General features: G+C 46.2%; 1 protein-coding gene across 1 annotated transcript in view; it reads right to left on the bottom strand.

Moving 5' to 3' along the window:
- Positions 1–15,481, bottom strand: part of VEPH1 (ventricular zone expressed PH domain containing 1) — a 1,092,144-nt gene that overhangs the window by 346,864 nt on the left and 729,799 nt on the right. The window contains exon 10 of the mRNA XM_086944228.1: positions 12,308–12,442. Within this exon, the coding sequence (XP_086800354.1) occupies positions 12,308–12,442 (135 nt within the window). The remainder of the gene's footprint in view (positions 1–12,307; positions 12,443–15,481) is intronic.

Here is a 15,481-nt window from a genome sequence, read left to right as displayed (position 1 = left end):
TAGATCTTGCGGAGCATGCGGAGGGTGTTGAAGCAGGAGGATGAGACAGAGTTAACTTGCTTGGTCATTGAGAGTGCTGAGTCGAGGACGAATCCCAGGTTGCATGCATGGTCGTTGGGTGTCGGTGCTGCTCCCAGTGTTGGCGGCCACCAGGAGTTGTTCCAGGCTGAGGGTGTGGAGCCCAGGATGAGGACTTCCATCTTGTCTGAGTTCAGTTTAAGTCGGCTGTTCTTCATCCACTCGGCGATGGCCTTCATTCCTTCGTGGAGGTTGGTTTTGGCGGTAAGGGGGTCCTTGGTGAGGGAAAGGATCAGCTGGGTATCGTGGCATAGGAGATAATGTTGAGGTTGTGCGATCAGGCTATGAGGGCGAGCGGTGCCATGTAGATGTTGAACAGAGTCGGGTTGAGGGATGATCCTTGGGGAACTCCGCAGATGATCTTGGAGGCTTTAGATCGGAATGGTAGGAGGCGGACACTCTGGGTTCCGCAGGAGAGGTAGGAGGTGGTCCATTCCAGGGCCTTGTATTGGATCCCTGCATTGGGGAGGTGTGTGTATAGAGTGTGGTGGCAGACAGTGTCGAAGGCGGCTGAGAGGTCCAGGAGGATAAGGGCCACAGTTTCTCCGTTGTCCAGCAGGGCCCTGATGTCATCAGTGGCGGCAAGAAGGGCAGTTTTGGTACTGTGGTTGTTATGGAACCCTGACTGGGACGGGTCTAGGATGTTGTTCTCCTCAAGGTAACCTGTGAGTTGTCCGTTGACGATCTTCTCAATGACCTTCGCCGGGAACGGGAGCAGTGAGATGGGCCGGAAGTTCTTGAGGTCTCTCGGATCCGCCTTGGGTTTCTTGAGTAAGGCGTTGATCTTGGTTTGCTTCCAGCTCTCCGGAAAGGTCGAGGTCTCGAAGGAGATGTTGATGATCTTGCGGAAATGGGGTGCAATTGTGGTGCTAGCTTTGTTGAAGATGTGGTGCGGGCACAGGTCTGACGAAGAGCCGGAGTGGCTGGTGTTCATGATTTTGGTGGTGTCGTCGTCGTTCACGTTGGTCCAGGTGAGCAGGGGGGCAGTGTGGATGGTGGGCGGTGAATCTGAAGTGTGGATGGCTGTCGGGCGGCCTGGTTGTTGAAGCTGTCGTGGATGTCAGCGATCTTGCGATGGAAGAAGGTGGCTTGGGAGTCGCACAGGTCTTGCGATGGTGGAATGTCGTTGGTGTTGGAGAGTTCCTTCACGATCTTGAAGAGCTCTTTGCTGTTGTGTGCGTTGTTGGAGAGGTGGTCCTTGAAGGAGGCCCTTTTGGCGGATCGGATGAGGTGATGGTCACTGCGGATGGCGTTCTTGTGGGCTGCATAGCTGTCCAGTGTCTGTGCGAGGTGCCATTTCTTCTCGTGTTTTCGACAGGTTTGTTTGTAGGCCTGGAGGTCGGCTGTGAACCAGCTGGCTTTTCTGTCGGTGCATCTGTTGGAGGGTTTCCTGATTGGGGCAAGGGTGTTGGCGCAGTCGTCGATCCATTGTCTGAGGTTGCGGGCGGCAGTGTCGGAGTCGATGGGGTCGGAAGGTGGGCTTCGGGCGAGGGTGGCGTTTAGCTGGTCTTCAGTGACTTTGCTCCAGCTGCAGCGGGGGTTCCGTTGAGTGCAGTGGTGTGTGGTGGGTTTCAGGAAGGTAAAGTGGATGCAGTGATGGTCGGTCCAGTAGAGTTCAGTGGTATGGCTGAAGGTGACATGGGGGCTTGCGGAGAAGATGGGGTCAAGTGTGTGACCGGCAGAGTGGGTAGGTATTGTGACGAGCTGTCTGAGTCCGAGGTTGGCGATCAGGGTGGTTGAGTTTCTGTTGTTGTTGTTTTCGAGGTGTAAGTTCAGGTCGCCAAGAAGGAGGTAGTCTGTGAAGGTCAGGGTGTGCGTGCTGAAGAAGTCAGCGATGGAGTCGCTGAACTGAGGCCGTGGTCCGGGGGTCTGTAGATGAGAGTTCCTCAGAGGGTGGTTTTGGGGTCAGTGTGGATCTGGAGGTGTAGGTGTTCGGCGGTGTTGAGGGTGTCGGCAATGCTGGCTGAGACCTTGAGGGTGTTCCTGTAGATGATGGCAATTTCTCCTCCTACTCCGTTGGTGCGGTCCCTGCGGGTGATCTTTTAGCCTTCCGGGATGGCTATGGCGATGTCAGGGGCTGAGGAAGCGTTCATCCAGGTCTCTGTCAGGAAGGCGACGTCCAGGGAGGAAGTATCGAGCAGGTCCCAGAGTTTGACAGCACGTTTGCATGCGGGGCGGGCGTTGAGAAGTATGCATCTGAGGTGGTTGCATCCTGTCTCGATGGGCGAGTTGGCAGTTCGGAGGCTGGTGAAGCTTCAGCTCCGGCAGGAGAAGGGTCCTTGGGTGCGCTTCGGGGTGGCCATGACGCAGGTGTGTGATCGTCTGGTGTTGAGTGCATGAAGGGTGCTGGCATCGTAGTGGCGGTGGTCGTTGTTGCATTCCTGGGGGCCAGAGGGTCTGGCGCTGGGCGCGGTCCAGGGGCGGACGGGTGCAGACGGGCATGCCTTCGGTGCGCCAGCGGCGAACCTGCTGCATGGCTGAACAGCGGCCGCCATGAGAGGGGGAGGTGGGAGAGAGGAGCAGCAGGGAGGCGGGAGCAGTACGAATTGGCGATCGGGGGTGGGCCGCAGGGGACGCAGCGGCGGGAAAAATGGGAGAGCAAAACGGGCGGAGAACAAAGGGGCACAGAAGTACAGTGGCACAAAAAGTGAAAAAGTAAAAAGCGAGAAATACAGTGGAAAAGGGCACAATAGCAAAACAAGAACAGGAACTACAATATAAGACACAGCAGAGCAGAATGCGGATACCAGGGAGCGGACTACCAGCAGGAGGCAGAGGCGGCCTCGATCTCACGGCAGCAGCAGGCTCAGGGGCACAGGCACACAGGTGGCGCTGTGCGGCATAGGGAGCGACCTGCCTGTAAACAGGGTGAAGGGTCGCTCTCCTCACCGCGCAGCGGCCGCCATAAGAGGGGGAGGTGGGAGGCAGGAGCGGCTGGGAGGCGGGAGCAGGACGAATTGGTGATCGGGGGGCAGGCCGCAGGGGAGGCAGTGACGGGAAAAACGGGAGAGTAGAACGGGCCAAGAACAAAGGGGCACAGAAGTACAGTGGCACAAAAAGTGAAAAAGTAAAAAGCGAGAAATACAGTGGAAAAGGGCACAATAGCAAAACAAGAACAGAAACTACAATATAAGACACAGCAGAGCAGAATGCAGATACCAGGGAGCGGACAACCAGCAGGAGGCCGAGAGGGGCCTTGATCTCACGGCAACAGCGGGCTCAGGGACACGGGCACACAGGTGGCGCTGTGAGGCGTGGGGAGCGACCTGCCTGTAAACAGGGTCAAGGGAATAAGTGTACTGAGAGCGTCGGGGTTCCAGACTCTCCAGACGTCTCACAGGCCCAGGGCAGTCTCCCGGTCGACCAGCTTCTTTGCGTTCGTCAGCCTAACAGGAGTGGGTGTGCCGGTTGTATCGAGCGTTGGAGCCATGACCACATTAAAGTCACCCCTATCACTGTTTGGCCCAGAGGTAGGGCAGTGATAATGTCCATGAGGTAGCACAGAGAAGAAGTGAGCATAGCTGGAGGGATGTATATGGATAACAAGTTGAGGGCGCTCCCTTCCAGCGACCCAGACACAGTGACAAACCGGCCTTGAAGATCTGTGGTAGTGTGGGTGGGTGTGAAAGGAAGGCCCCGTCGTAGCAGGATGGCAATTGGCAACCTCTCACGACCCTCGTTCGAACCCGGAGTGCCACACCATATTGAAGTCATATCATGTGAGGAAGGGGCACTGAGTCCCAAGGAGGTGGGTTTCCTGAAGTAGGAGTATAATGGGGGGGGTGTCTCTGGGCGTATTTGAGGGCTGCTGTCCATTTAACACGGTCTAGCAATCCATTCACATTCCAAGATAAAATTTGGAGGGGTTACTCCTAATGGATGCTCGCGTCATACCTGGTGTGTGGAGTGGATGAGATGGGACACTGGTCAAGGAACCCCTGGAGGGGGTTGGTGCTGTGTTGCTGGAGGGTGCAATTGTGGTCTTATCCCTGTGAGGTGCATGGTCACAGCGCTTACATAGTAATCAAGTGTCAAGGTGGTGAAAACAGTAAAAAGGAAAAACATCGACAAATCCCAACATAGAACTAAGCTGAGGACAACGGTCCTAACTTTTCTTGCCCTCCCCCCACCCTATACTACAGGAACGGAAGCATCTGTCACCCTGCAAAATAAAACATAACTGATTAAACTAAAGTAACATGTTTAGCTGGGAGCTGCGTGTTGGACCCCTCCAGAAAATCGGATATAATATTGGCATCGGCAGGTATTTCTCAGTTCTGTACTTCTGTGGAATATGAACTCCACGTCTCTTCCCCATCAGGCCCTCTTTAGCTCGCCTCTCAATGATGGTGTTGGTATGTCAGGGCTTCGGAGAGATCTGACTCCATGGCTGGTGGAACCAGAGTCTTGGAAGGACTCTTTGTGGGTGATGGGTCATCCGCAGAGCCATCTCGGTGTCGGGAGGAGCCCAACGAGTCCCCAATAGCACTGTGTCCCTGGATCCTTGCACCGGGCCATTCGGAAGTCTCCCTGCATGCTCCCAGGCCCCTACATGATTGTGTGCATCTCCTGTACTGGTTAGGGGATGAGACTAGATGTCTGCATTCCAGACGACCCAGGCGAGGATACGGAGCGGTCCCGAAGGGGTCGTTCTTCAGTTATCCAGGTCCAGGCTGATTGGGGAGAATCAAAACCTCTGTGTAGGAGCGCCGCTGAGCCTGAACTTCTTTAGTGTAATCCAGGAAGATCATTATGGTTTGATTCTGGAATCTCAGGGTGCCCTGGGCCCAAACCGCATTCCGGATAGCATCTCTATCTTTAAAGTTAAGTATGCCGGCAATGGTGGGGCGATGTGGGGTGCCAGGAGGTGGTTTAGGCACAAGAGATTGGTGGGCGCATTCAATAGCAAACCATGGTGACAGTATGTCTTTGGGTATTCATGAAGCCAACCAACCTTCAAGGAAGGCCGCCATTTGGTCTCGCTCAGCCCCTTCCGGGAATCCCACCAGGCGGAGGTTGTTACGCCGTGACCTATTTTTGGCTTCCTCAGCTTTGTTGTGTAATTCTTTGGTGTGGCCTTATAGTTGGGCTGCTTGCTCCTTCAGTTTGCCGATGTCGTCTTCAGCTGTGGAGATGCGAGATTCCGCTTCTGAGATACGAGCCGTGGTGTTGCGTAAGTCTTGGCGAATGAGGGCCCCATCCACCCGGACCTTCATGATCTTGTTTTCTACCAAGGCCTGGGACGTGCTGATGGCCTGGAGGATTGCAGAGAGATCAGTTCCCGGGAGGGACAAGCCCCCGGCCGCGCCCTCAGCTGGGCCTGGATCGCTTGTGGTGTATTGGTCCATTTTAGTCTGGGTCTGAGTGGTGGATACCTTGGGGCCTCAGTCTTTCCCCATCTTAGGTGTTGAGTGGTGCCCAGGCTCGTCCGAGTGGCGATGAAACGAAGAGCAGGACTCGCACAGGTATTCAGAGGGAGGTCTTATGGAAGGTAATTTGAAGGGGTTAGGGTACGGTCGCCTGGTCAGAGTTCGCAGCCTCACGGCCCAGAAACCAAGAGATGAGAAACAATGGTTCCGGTCAGGGCCCCAGCGCGGAAAGAGCAGGGGGTTTCAGGGAGAGTCTTCTCCGGTCGCAGTGCAATAACAGACAGGACCTCGGGGAGGGACCAGGTAACCACGGAGGTCTTCCATGTGGAGTGCAGGTCAGGAGGGGCTCTTTAGGTGTTGTGGACCGGAGCACAAGGCCTGCGGAGGTATTTTTCAGTCTCGCCCTCCCCATTCAGCTATCCGCCCAGGGCCCAGCTCACCTCCCCAGCGGTCCGGATGGTCTCCGATTCAGGTCCGGTCAATTCCAACAGCTCCAACCAGGGCCCAGCAGAGGCAATTTCAGATGGAAGGCAACCAAATGAAGCCATTTATGGCCTAAAACATTGTGAGTCTCCCACCTGAATCAGGTCTATTAATACGTATGCAGACTGTACCTAGTACAAACATTTTTTTAGCTTTCGATTAAAACGGATATATTCCAGAACTTGTAATACCATTACACTACTTCTTAAGGAGAATAACTCTTTTTCTCTATGAAGCTTCCAATGACACCATCAATTAAACCTATACTGGCTCCAAAGCAGCCTTTAGATTTGCTGATTTACCAGTTTCACACATTTTAGTTTCTTTCCATTAGCAGGCATCCTGGAGAGAAAGATTGTTTCTAATATATTTTCTGTACTCTCTCTAGCCTCACAGTACAGGGACCCTCTCCTACCCTTTCAGGCTGGCAATAAACATTCAGAAATGGGTGTCCTTTTAAACAAAAATATTAGGAACTCTTATGTTTTAAAGTTTGGGGATGTCGGTCATAAAGCAATGGAGGTGCCTATATGAGGGTAAAGGAGTGTTGCACCACCACTGAAAGTGAAGGGAAACATGAAAAATAAAGTGGTAATAGAACAATTTATTACCATTTTATTTTTCATTTTGGTAGCACCTGACTCTGAGAAAGTGGAGCCGGCAGCAGGGACGGCCAGCCTGACATGTGCAACTTAAACACTCCAATCCAATATGTCTTAGATGGCTGGATGGAGAGCAAGCACAGGCCTCCAGGGCCTGAAGGAGCATTGGACCAGAGTGCTCCAGCCAATCCTAGCTCTGCTCCCATGCTGCCTGAGCAGAGCAAACTATACTATATCAATGCAGCGACTTGTTATCCCATTCTTCTGAATAAACACATTGCTGCCTGTTGCTCACTACTCCGTACACCAAAGTTGAAGACCCGGTTAAGAGTGTACGTGGAACAAACATACAGTGAAAACATACCTTTTTTTAAATTAATTATGTCGTGTGAGCTTGCTAATGAAATCAAAATGTAATGGTTTATTTTTATACTCCAGAATTTCCATTCAATTTGTTTTTCTTGATTCAAGTCTCTTGGTAGCTATTATTTGAAACCAGACACTAATAACCATCATTTACCTCAAAGCCTCCCTAAGTCACTTTATGGCCCTTGGAACATCCAAAACGTTGCTACTTTCTTGGTATGAATTAGTGAAAGACCCGCACTGTTTAATGTACTGCCTATTATGTATTGGAACCACTGCTGGTCTGAAAAACCACTCCACATAAAATGCAAACCAAAGAGTTCTCAATGTGTCAAGAAAAATCTTCAAATGAAAAGCAGATGTTTTGGGAAACTAGGTGAAACACTAAAGTGCTGATGGACTGGCAGACTGTATGGTCAAAGTGGAGCCAAGAAACACACGCTACAGAAGAATTGCAACTCGCATATCCAAGCCAAGGAGCTCTTTGAAGCTGTACCCTCAGGCATTGAGTTGGTGGAGAGTGAGCCTTATTTTCACAAGGGGGATATATTAACAGCCCTGTTCACAAAAGTGTGTAGAATTCTATGCATTGTTGTTGTAGGGCAATTTATTGCATGAGTTACACATTTTTTGCAAATTCACAAAACCTTCAAGGAATGCACACAAAAATCTACGCAAAGCGTACAACACTGGATTGTGTGCATGGCACACAATTCACCAAAATACATTAAGAAGAAATACTCAAAAGTCCTTTACTTCGTGAATTCATTTCCATCTTTTTCTGAGGACCATGAAATGTTGAAGGCGGAAGAGAACTGCATATTAGAAATCATTATCCACTGGAGGCAGGGATGGTCAGTATGTGCGGTGTGTTTTGAAGACTGAGGGGCATATTATCAACGGATTTCTCTCTGCTTTTTTGGCTTTAAAAGCCAAGAAAGCGGAGATAAAATTATCTCCCTATCAGCAACAGGGTGCTAACACGCAAATTCGCATGTTAGCACCCTTTTTCTTTACGCTTCCCCTTGCATCTCTAATGAGATGCAAAGGGGGCGTTCCAGAGAAAAATAATAGGAGAAATGTTTTTAAGCGACATTTCTCCTATTATCAAGGATATCGCTAACCCTGTTAGTGATAATAAAAGCAGCGCTAACCGCGGTTAGCACTGCTTTTTTTACACCTGGTATTTTCCTGACTTAGCCATGATATCCTATGGAAGGTGGATATCATGGCTAAGTTTGTGAGCCCCTTTCATCAAGCTAACGCCAAACTTTTGAGAGATTATCGTTGGTTTTCCAGCGATAATCTCTCATTTGGCAGTTAGCGCGAGCATTTTTATCGCTTTTGAGATAAACCTTGCTAATAGCAAGGTATCTCAGCAATAATTTCCGGCGATGCTTAGTGTTAAAAAATTTGTTGCTAAGCCTCGTTAGGGATAAATATCGCTAATCGTTGGTAATATGCCCCACGGTCGCTTGCCAGCAGCCGCGGTCTTGTAAGTTATCGAATTCACCAATATCGCAATTTCCACTTGATTCTGATCACGGTTGGACTTACATCCACCTGCTCTCTGAATATCTCCTTTTTAATACTTCGAGCACTCAGTGTGCTGCCTCATGCATGGAGCTTTTCAAACGACACAAGGGGTACCACAGCTTTTTAAACTTGTTTAACCCGCTACTGCACTTAACTTCACTTGTTGCTTCACTCAAGGCACCTTTTTCGCGTTCTTTCCATTTTCACTGCTTTAACTTTATTTATTTCTTCTCTCCCGATGTTCGTGATTGTCACTCTTCACCACGGTTTTATCGTGAATACTCACCTTGCACATCACGTGAATGTATGACCTTCATATAAGATATTGACTTGAATCAATGAATGATGCATGGTGATATTTATGTGCATTATTGAAAAAATTACTATTTATTCATGTGCTGAAAGTTAACTCTGTGTTTACAGATTAAAGTCCCCTGACAAAGGGCAAAGCCTGAAATGCATTGGGCGGAATATATTAATCACATGTGAAAGAAACATGAATATTACTGAAGGAAGTAATACGATTCAATGAATTGAACAAAAAGTCAATGTAGAAAAAAAGAATAAAAATACTTTTTGAAAGTTTACAAGAGTTTAAATTAATTCAAATGAGTGCAATCGGGGATGCTCTCCCCTTCGTGGGGCAGTCGTATTCAAACAGTTTATTCACCCTCACAGTCTGGAGGGTTTACCAACTCGCACCAACGACCTTACTAACAGTCAGGTGTACCGCAAGTACCTAGGTGTGCGAAGGTCCTTCTTCCATTTAGAATTAATCAGTGGGCAGAACACACACTTGCCCACACATATGCACCACAGACACACATATGCCTCCCTCCATCCAGTGTTTTGGACTGGGCTAACATCTAGATCTGTGACTTTTATTTTTGTGAATTTATTCGACGTCCAGGCCTCTGCTAAGGATAGGAGCTGTCTTTTTAAAATATTTATCTATTTGTTAATGTGTAGGGGCTTATTGATGGTTGAATTTATATGTATTAATCCTCTGGTAGGGTGGGCTGGTGATGGCCTCACCATGATGGAGCAGTGGTAATTGCTTTCAATATGATTGTAATATCTGATGAGCTCTTCATGGAACCGCATATTGGGTCTTTCATCGACAGATGGGTTTTAGTTTTGAATTTGTGGGATCAATGTTTGGAATGCTTATGGGTCTCTTGTTGGGTTTGTAAATGGTGATGTAGGTTTTAAATGACACTGCAGTAGCATATTTGTGAGTTTTTTTCTTTACGGTGATGTCTGTGTTTTGGTGATATAAAAAAATTATGTTTTAAACCACAATGAATCTAAGCTCGCCTAAATAAACACATTTAAGGTGCAGAAAATGGGTACTGGCCATAGCTGCTATTGCGGCAATGCTGGTCTGATCAGCCCCTACACCATGGGCTTACTTTACTCTCCATCCCATATTTCCACCTTTGAGCTTTGATGCAGTTGTGAAATATTAAAAATAACTTGTTTTCAATATAGTGCTTATCACCTCAATTTTACTATTTTAAGCGCAGTAAATAACTGATATTACTTCTACCCAGATTAATGGTATTCAATATATAAACCTTACAGCAATTTGCCATGATAAAAAGTCATGTGATGTTCCCGACTAGCCCATTACAATGTTAAATAGAACATTCTGGCGGTTACATTGTTTGGATTCTATGTCTAAAACATAACTTTCATTTGAAAGACTGTTCAAGTTTGGGAAATGGTGAATCTCTAAGACTTTCATATCAACCAAGGAACAGAATGCGCTCAGTAGCCCGATAAGTAATGCACCCACCCTCCCCCAGCGCCTTAAGACCCTCTGGGTGAGTAGCGCGCTATACAAATTACTGAACTTGAACTTGAATAGTGCCTATGTCTGTGAGATAAATTGATACCGAGAGAGTTCCTTACAATTAGTTATTAACTTCTAATTTTAATAGATATTGTTTTATTTTATTTCAAATCAGTGGTATTTAGTTATTGTTAAACTATTAATTCTCTTATAGTGAAAAAACATATTTCTGCATAGTTGACTCTAGTTCTGCGACTCACCTCTAAATCTTGTTATAACCACATTTACGCTAAGTGTTCCATTATTGCATATTTTATAAAATGTTTTTGTTCCAGTATCAAAAACTTCCAAGAACTTACTTTTAGAAGTCTTCCACCCCATTTGGTGTGAAGCAGTAACATTGATTCAGTATTCCTACAACAGAATTACCAATGCTAATGGTATTGTGAAGTGGACTTTGGAGAAGCTCTTAGAATGCCATGCTAGGATATTTTGGGAAGGCTTTATATGAATGCTCATAGACCTGATCACCACTAACAAAGGGAGGATTACAGTACAAACCAATATCACAGCACCGGATATCTGGGTTTATTCCTGATGTTTCATGGTTCTCACGAGACCTTTCAACTGCTTTTAGCTAGTGAAATGTCTGTGCACAGAAACACTGGAAGTGTCATCATCATTTCTAGATTTGAAACCCCAAATTGTCTGGTAACTGTTGCAGATAGACTAAGGATTACTTCTCTAATGATAACTGGGCTCTTATTAGCAAGAGTGCTTTATTGCAGGATAACAAGGTTAAGAGGATGTACAGGAATAAGAGATGCTCGGAACTACTATACAGCTAGCGATCAATTAACGTTAAACTCACTTTCAGCGCAACACTAAAAAAAAAAAAGAAGCGGAAGAATGGTCAGGGAGTTCTCATGTTTAAATGTTGTGTATGATTTACAAATACAAATACAAGTAAAATAAATGATGCTACAGTTTATTAAAACTTGCAAATCAATTCACACTAATATAAAATGATAAAAGACTGTAGCAGCATTGCTATTGCTGACATTCCTGATGGATGCAGTGCAAAAGTAAGAGGGTTCCACGGGAAACGGCCATTACAACGAAGCCTTTACAACGAAATCGTTAACCACGCATGCAGTACAACGCATGCGTGGTTAACACGAAAGCCTTTACCACGCATACCTGTACTACGAGGTTTGTAGTAAAGGTATATGTGGTAAAGGTAAAAAAAAAAGGGGGGGGGGCTTGGGGGGGGTCCCCCCCCCCAAAAAGAAACTCACCTGGAGTCACGTCGGGTATCAGCGTCGTTTAAGAGAAAACGGAAAATAAACTTCCGCTTTCTCTTAACGACTATGACGTCACCACGCTAGTAATTGTGGAAAATGTTATGCGTGGTGAACGAATTCCGTTGTAACGCATGCGTGGTAAAGACATTCGTTGCAACGGAATTCGTTGTAACGTCATATATTCGGGTTCCACATCTTTGTAATACATTGGGCCCGATTCACAAAAGTAATCTGAGACAAAATCCCAACTTTACTACTCCTAAATACCCCTTGTGAATACCAAAAGACGAAAAGTTAGGATTTTGTCTCAGATTACTTTTGTGAATCTGGCCCATTGTGTATAGCTTAGGTATCAACAATAATCCTGGTGCATTTCATATAATTTTGAGCTGGGCACATAGAACTCCCTTAGACCATATACTTCCAACATTTATTCTGATTGAAGAACACCACAGAATGTTTTTTTATACATTTGAAATGTCTGGCTTCTATTATTCAACTAATACCTTCCCTTTTAGTCTAAATGTGAAATAAAAGCTGACAATATTTTACTCTTAATGTAGTCACAAGAGCTGATGACTGGTTAATATTTTAGAAGAATGTTTTCACCTTCTACTTTAGCAAATATTTTCACCCTTTATTAGAAAAACCTTTTCACCCTTTACTTCTCAAATGTAGTTTTTCCTGATACTAAAAAGTTATGAATATTCAGCTACAGGTCTTAGGTATTAAGCGATAAGCAGTGTATTTATAATCATGCATTTCATGTTTTACCTTTTTATGTGGAAAGGTAGACTGGATCATTGCAGTCTCAAATCTATGAGTTCCTTTGAGCTGTACCTTCTCCCATAGAGCTTTCAGGACCTTCACTGAGTTGCTGTGCACAGACAGGGGTTCGGAAAACAAGCTCTAATAGAACCAAAAGAATAAACAAATGTTAGAGTGAACTCTAAATTACCATTTTTAGACAAATGTGTAGAGATCTCCGACTACATGATCAAGTTGTAGTATCAACTGAAATGACTGGGCCATGCCTATTATTTTAGACCTCCCCTCTACCCCATTCACTTTAATAGCTTTAAGGTATTAGATTGATTTGCGGGCAGCACACAACTCACTGCCCGAGAGCTGGAAGACAACATCACCCACATCTCCCAAAAAATCTCACCTCTACTGAGAATCGGTTGACCAAAGTTGGCGGGTTAACTCTTCGATAGTTAACAGCATCTATATTATCCTATCATCCCACTAATTCTAATACATCTCAGTATATTATTCTACCTCAGCCAGGACCCACTAGGAGAGCCCCATCACCACCAAATTGATGTGGAAATAGGGAGTGCCCTTTTCCACTCCCAGGACAAATAGGGAAAGGCGTCCTTGTATTTACACCAGCCTCCATGACGTTGTCTAAGCAGCATAATAAACTCGATAATGTCAATGCTCTACTCAGTGTCCTAGCTAAATATCAACTTGATACGTTCAGTGCAAAATCCACCCTCGATACTGATGACCAGGTTAGAAGTAAAGAGATGACCTATTCACTGCTCGGTCCATGCTGTACTTGTACCAGAACAACAATACCAATCTAAACACGTTTTGAGGTTGTACACACTTTAGCAACATTACAATGCTCACATACTAAGTGAGGCTCGTGCTACCCAAGTTCCCCATGGATGCAGCAGGTGTTTGTACCCACTTTGTGAGCCCCCTGGGTCATTTTTGAATTACAGAAGGGGCCGAAGGCACTTATGCGGTCCTTCTGTAACACAGATAGTGCTGACGCACATGTAGCACCAATGCTATTGAGAGAGGGTGTTGTCTCAACTATCCCAACCACCACGGGTACTTTGGAAAAAGAAGAAAAGCATAATAACATAATGGCTTATTCACATATTGCATATTATGGTATAGTACAATTATTATCCTTGAGGTTTTCTAGATAGACTGCAATGGTTCCACCTTGCTAAACATGTAAGCACTTTCTCCTACTTCCACGAAGGCTAAAGCATGGTAGCCTTGGCACTACAGTTCAGAGCTTCAGAGCTTCAGCATCTCCATCCTCCTACCTGCAGAAATAGGAGAAATGAATCACCTGATATTGTCCTTCATTGTGACCCAACATAACTATGAGTCTTGATGAGACACCTCACAGAATGCCTACAACACAATTCTGTGCTCTTCAATTGTTTTGCTCCACCCTCGCAAGTAGTAACTGCTTGCTAAATTAAAATGACAGGAGAATTGCAAGTTAGTGCCCCTGCATTTTGAAACAAGCATTGGAAAACACAGGACTCACTGATGAAATCTATTGACTTTGCCAATGCTTCATTTGCATCTCCAACAGACTTCTTCGCTTTATAAGCTATAAATATAAAAACATAATTAAGGATGGTGCTGCTGAAGCTTGCACATCCTTGAGGCCATCTTTGAATGGGAGTTCTTTACATGTAACAAAACACTTTCAGAGATGCCAGTAGGGTATGCGTGCCTATGTGCACTAGATGCCAGCTATTTTAGAAGAGTTAAAAAAGAATGAAAGATGGTCAACAGCACCAAAGGTGGCCAACATAGCGTGAGGAGGTGAAAGGACTCGCTGAAAAGCAACAGTTGGGCAGTGAGGGAAAAGGAGGGTATAATCAGTGCTTAATTTGTAAACAAAAGAAGTGCAGGTGCTGAAAATCTTGCAAAGGAGGCCACAGCTCACTTCTTCCTCCGGTGAACCCCACTTTCAACACTCTCATTGCCTCAGTCTCTATCTTCTAACCTTGATCTGTTGTCTGTCCCCTACGTTTTTGCTCTAAGAGTCTATCTTCTAACCTCTCTGATTGTTTTCTATCATGTTCTTCACACCTGGTGTGTTACCTTATTCCCTGCATTTGCCCTCTATTCATTCTACCCCTGCCCTTTTTCCTCTTCACCTTTATCCATGCTCTGCTCTCTCTCCCGTCGATTTTGGCTCTTTACGATCACTCTTCTAGCAGTGATTAGCTGTGTCTCCATTTTATCATTTGTCCCCTTTTTTTCCTATGTCCTGTCCTCTACATCCTTTCATTCCATCTTCTCTCTTCGTAATGCTCTCTTCTTCACATCATTGCTGTTTTCTCTTTGTATCTGATTTGCTCTCATTGTCTTCTACATAGCTCCATCTTATCTATCTCCTCTCCTGTTGTTTCTGTCTTCTCTTTCTCTCTCATCTATAACACTGCTGCTGCCTGTGACCCCTGTCGCCAGCCTGTACATGTCCTTGCTATTTTGAACTCTGCGTTTTCCTATTGTCTTTCCTAAAGAAGAGGAAGATGACGTGTTTTACTTTCTTACCTACACCGAGTTCAAAAACAAAATGTACACCAAATGAAAATTCTTTTATTTGTATATATTAATCAGTGCAATATAACTGGGTTATTTGCAGAACAGGTAGCTGCTTGAGCACAGTAGGTGATGTCACTACTAGTGCTGCCTGTAATTAGTAGGTCCAGGGAAGGCAACGGCATTGGCATCCACTGCTCAGTTTGCTGTGACCCTGCCTGCTACAGCACAGGCATTGTCCCCAGCCGTAATGCTGCCAATGCCGGTAAGTATGGCTGTGGTGCCTACTGGACTCACGCTCAGCAATTACCATGCTGGGGTAAGAGCACAGATTCTACAGGTGACGCCATGGCGCACAAAAGTTGTGTTGGGCCACAGCCGCATCGAGCACGTTGAGGATAGCAGCAATGCAGGGCTGCAGGATATGCTACTCTGGCTACACAGCAAGTGAAAAGTCCACACTTGCTTTCGTTTATTCTTCCTCAAGAGCCCTCACTCCCTAGTTCCAAATGCACTCTCGCAGCTTCCTTGCCTCAACTCCGTCTTGAGCCAGCCCCCAGCTACAGAGGGCTGAAGTTTCCAGGGAATTTTCCCTAATGAAGAGGGCTATGAATTACTTCCTGGGTCCTTCCCTGTTGG

The sequence above is a fragment of the Lissotriton vulgaris genome, chromosome 11 (genome assembly GCF_964263255.1).
Source record: "Lissotriton vulgaris chromosome 11, aLisVul1.2, whole genome shotgun sequence".
NCBI lineage: Eukaryota > Metazoa > Chordata > Amphibia > Caudata > Salamandridae > Lissotriton > Lissotriton vulgaris.
This window is presented reverse-complemented; position numbering and strand designations above follow the sequence as displayed.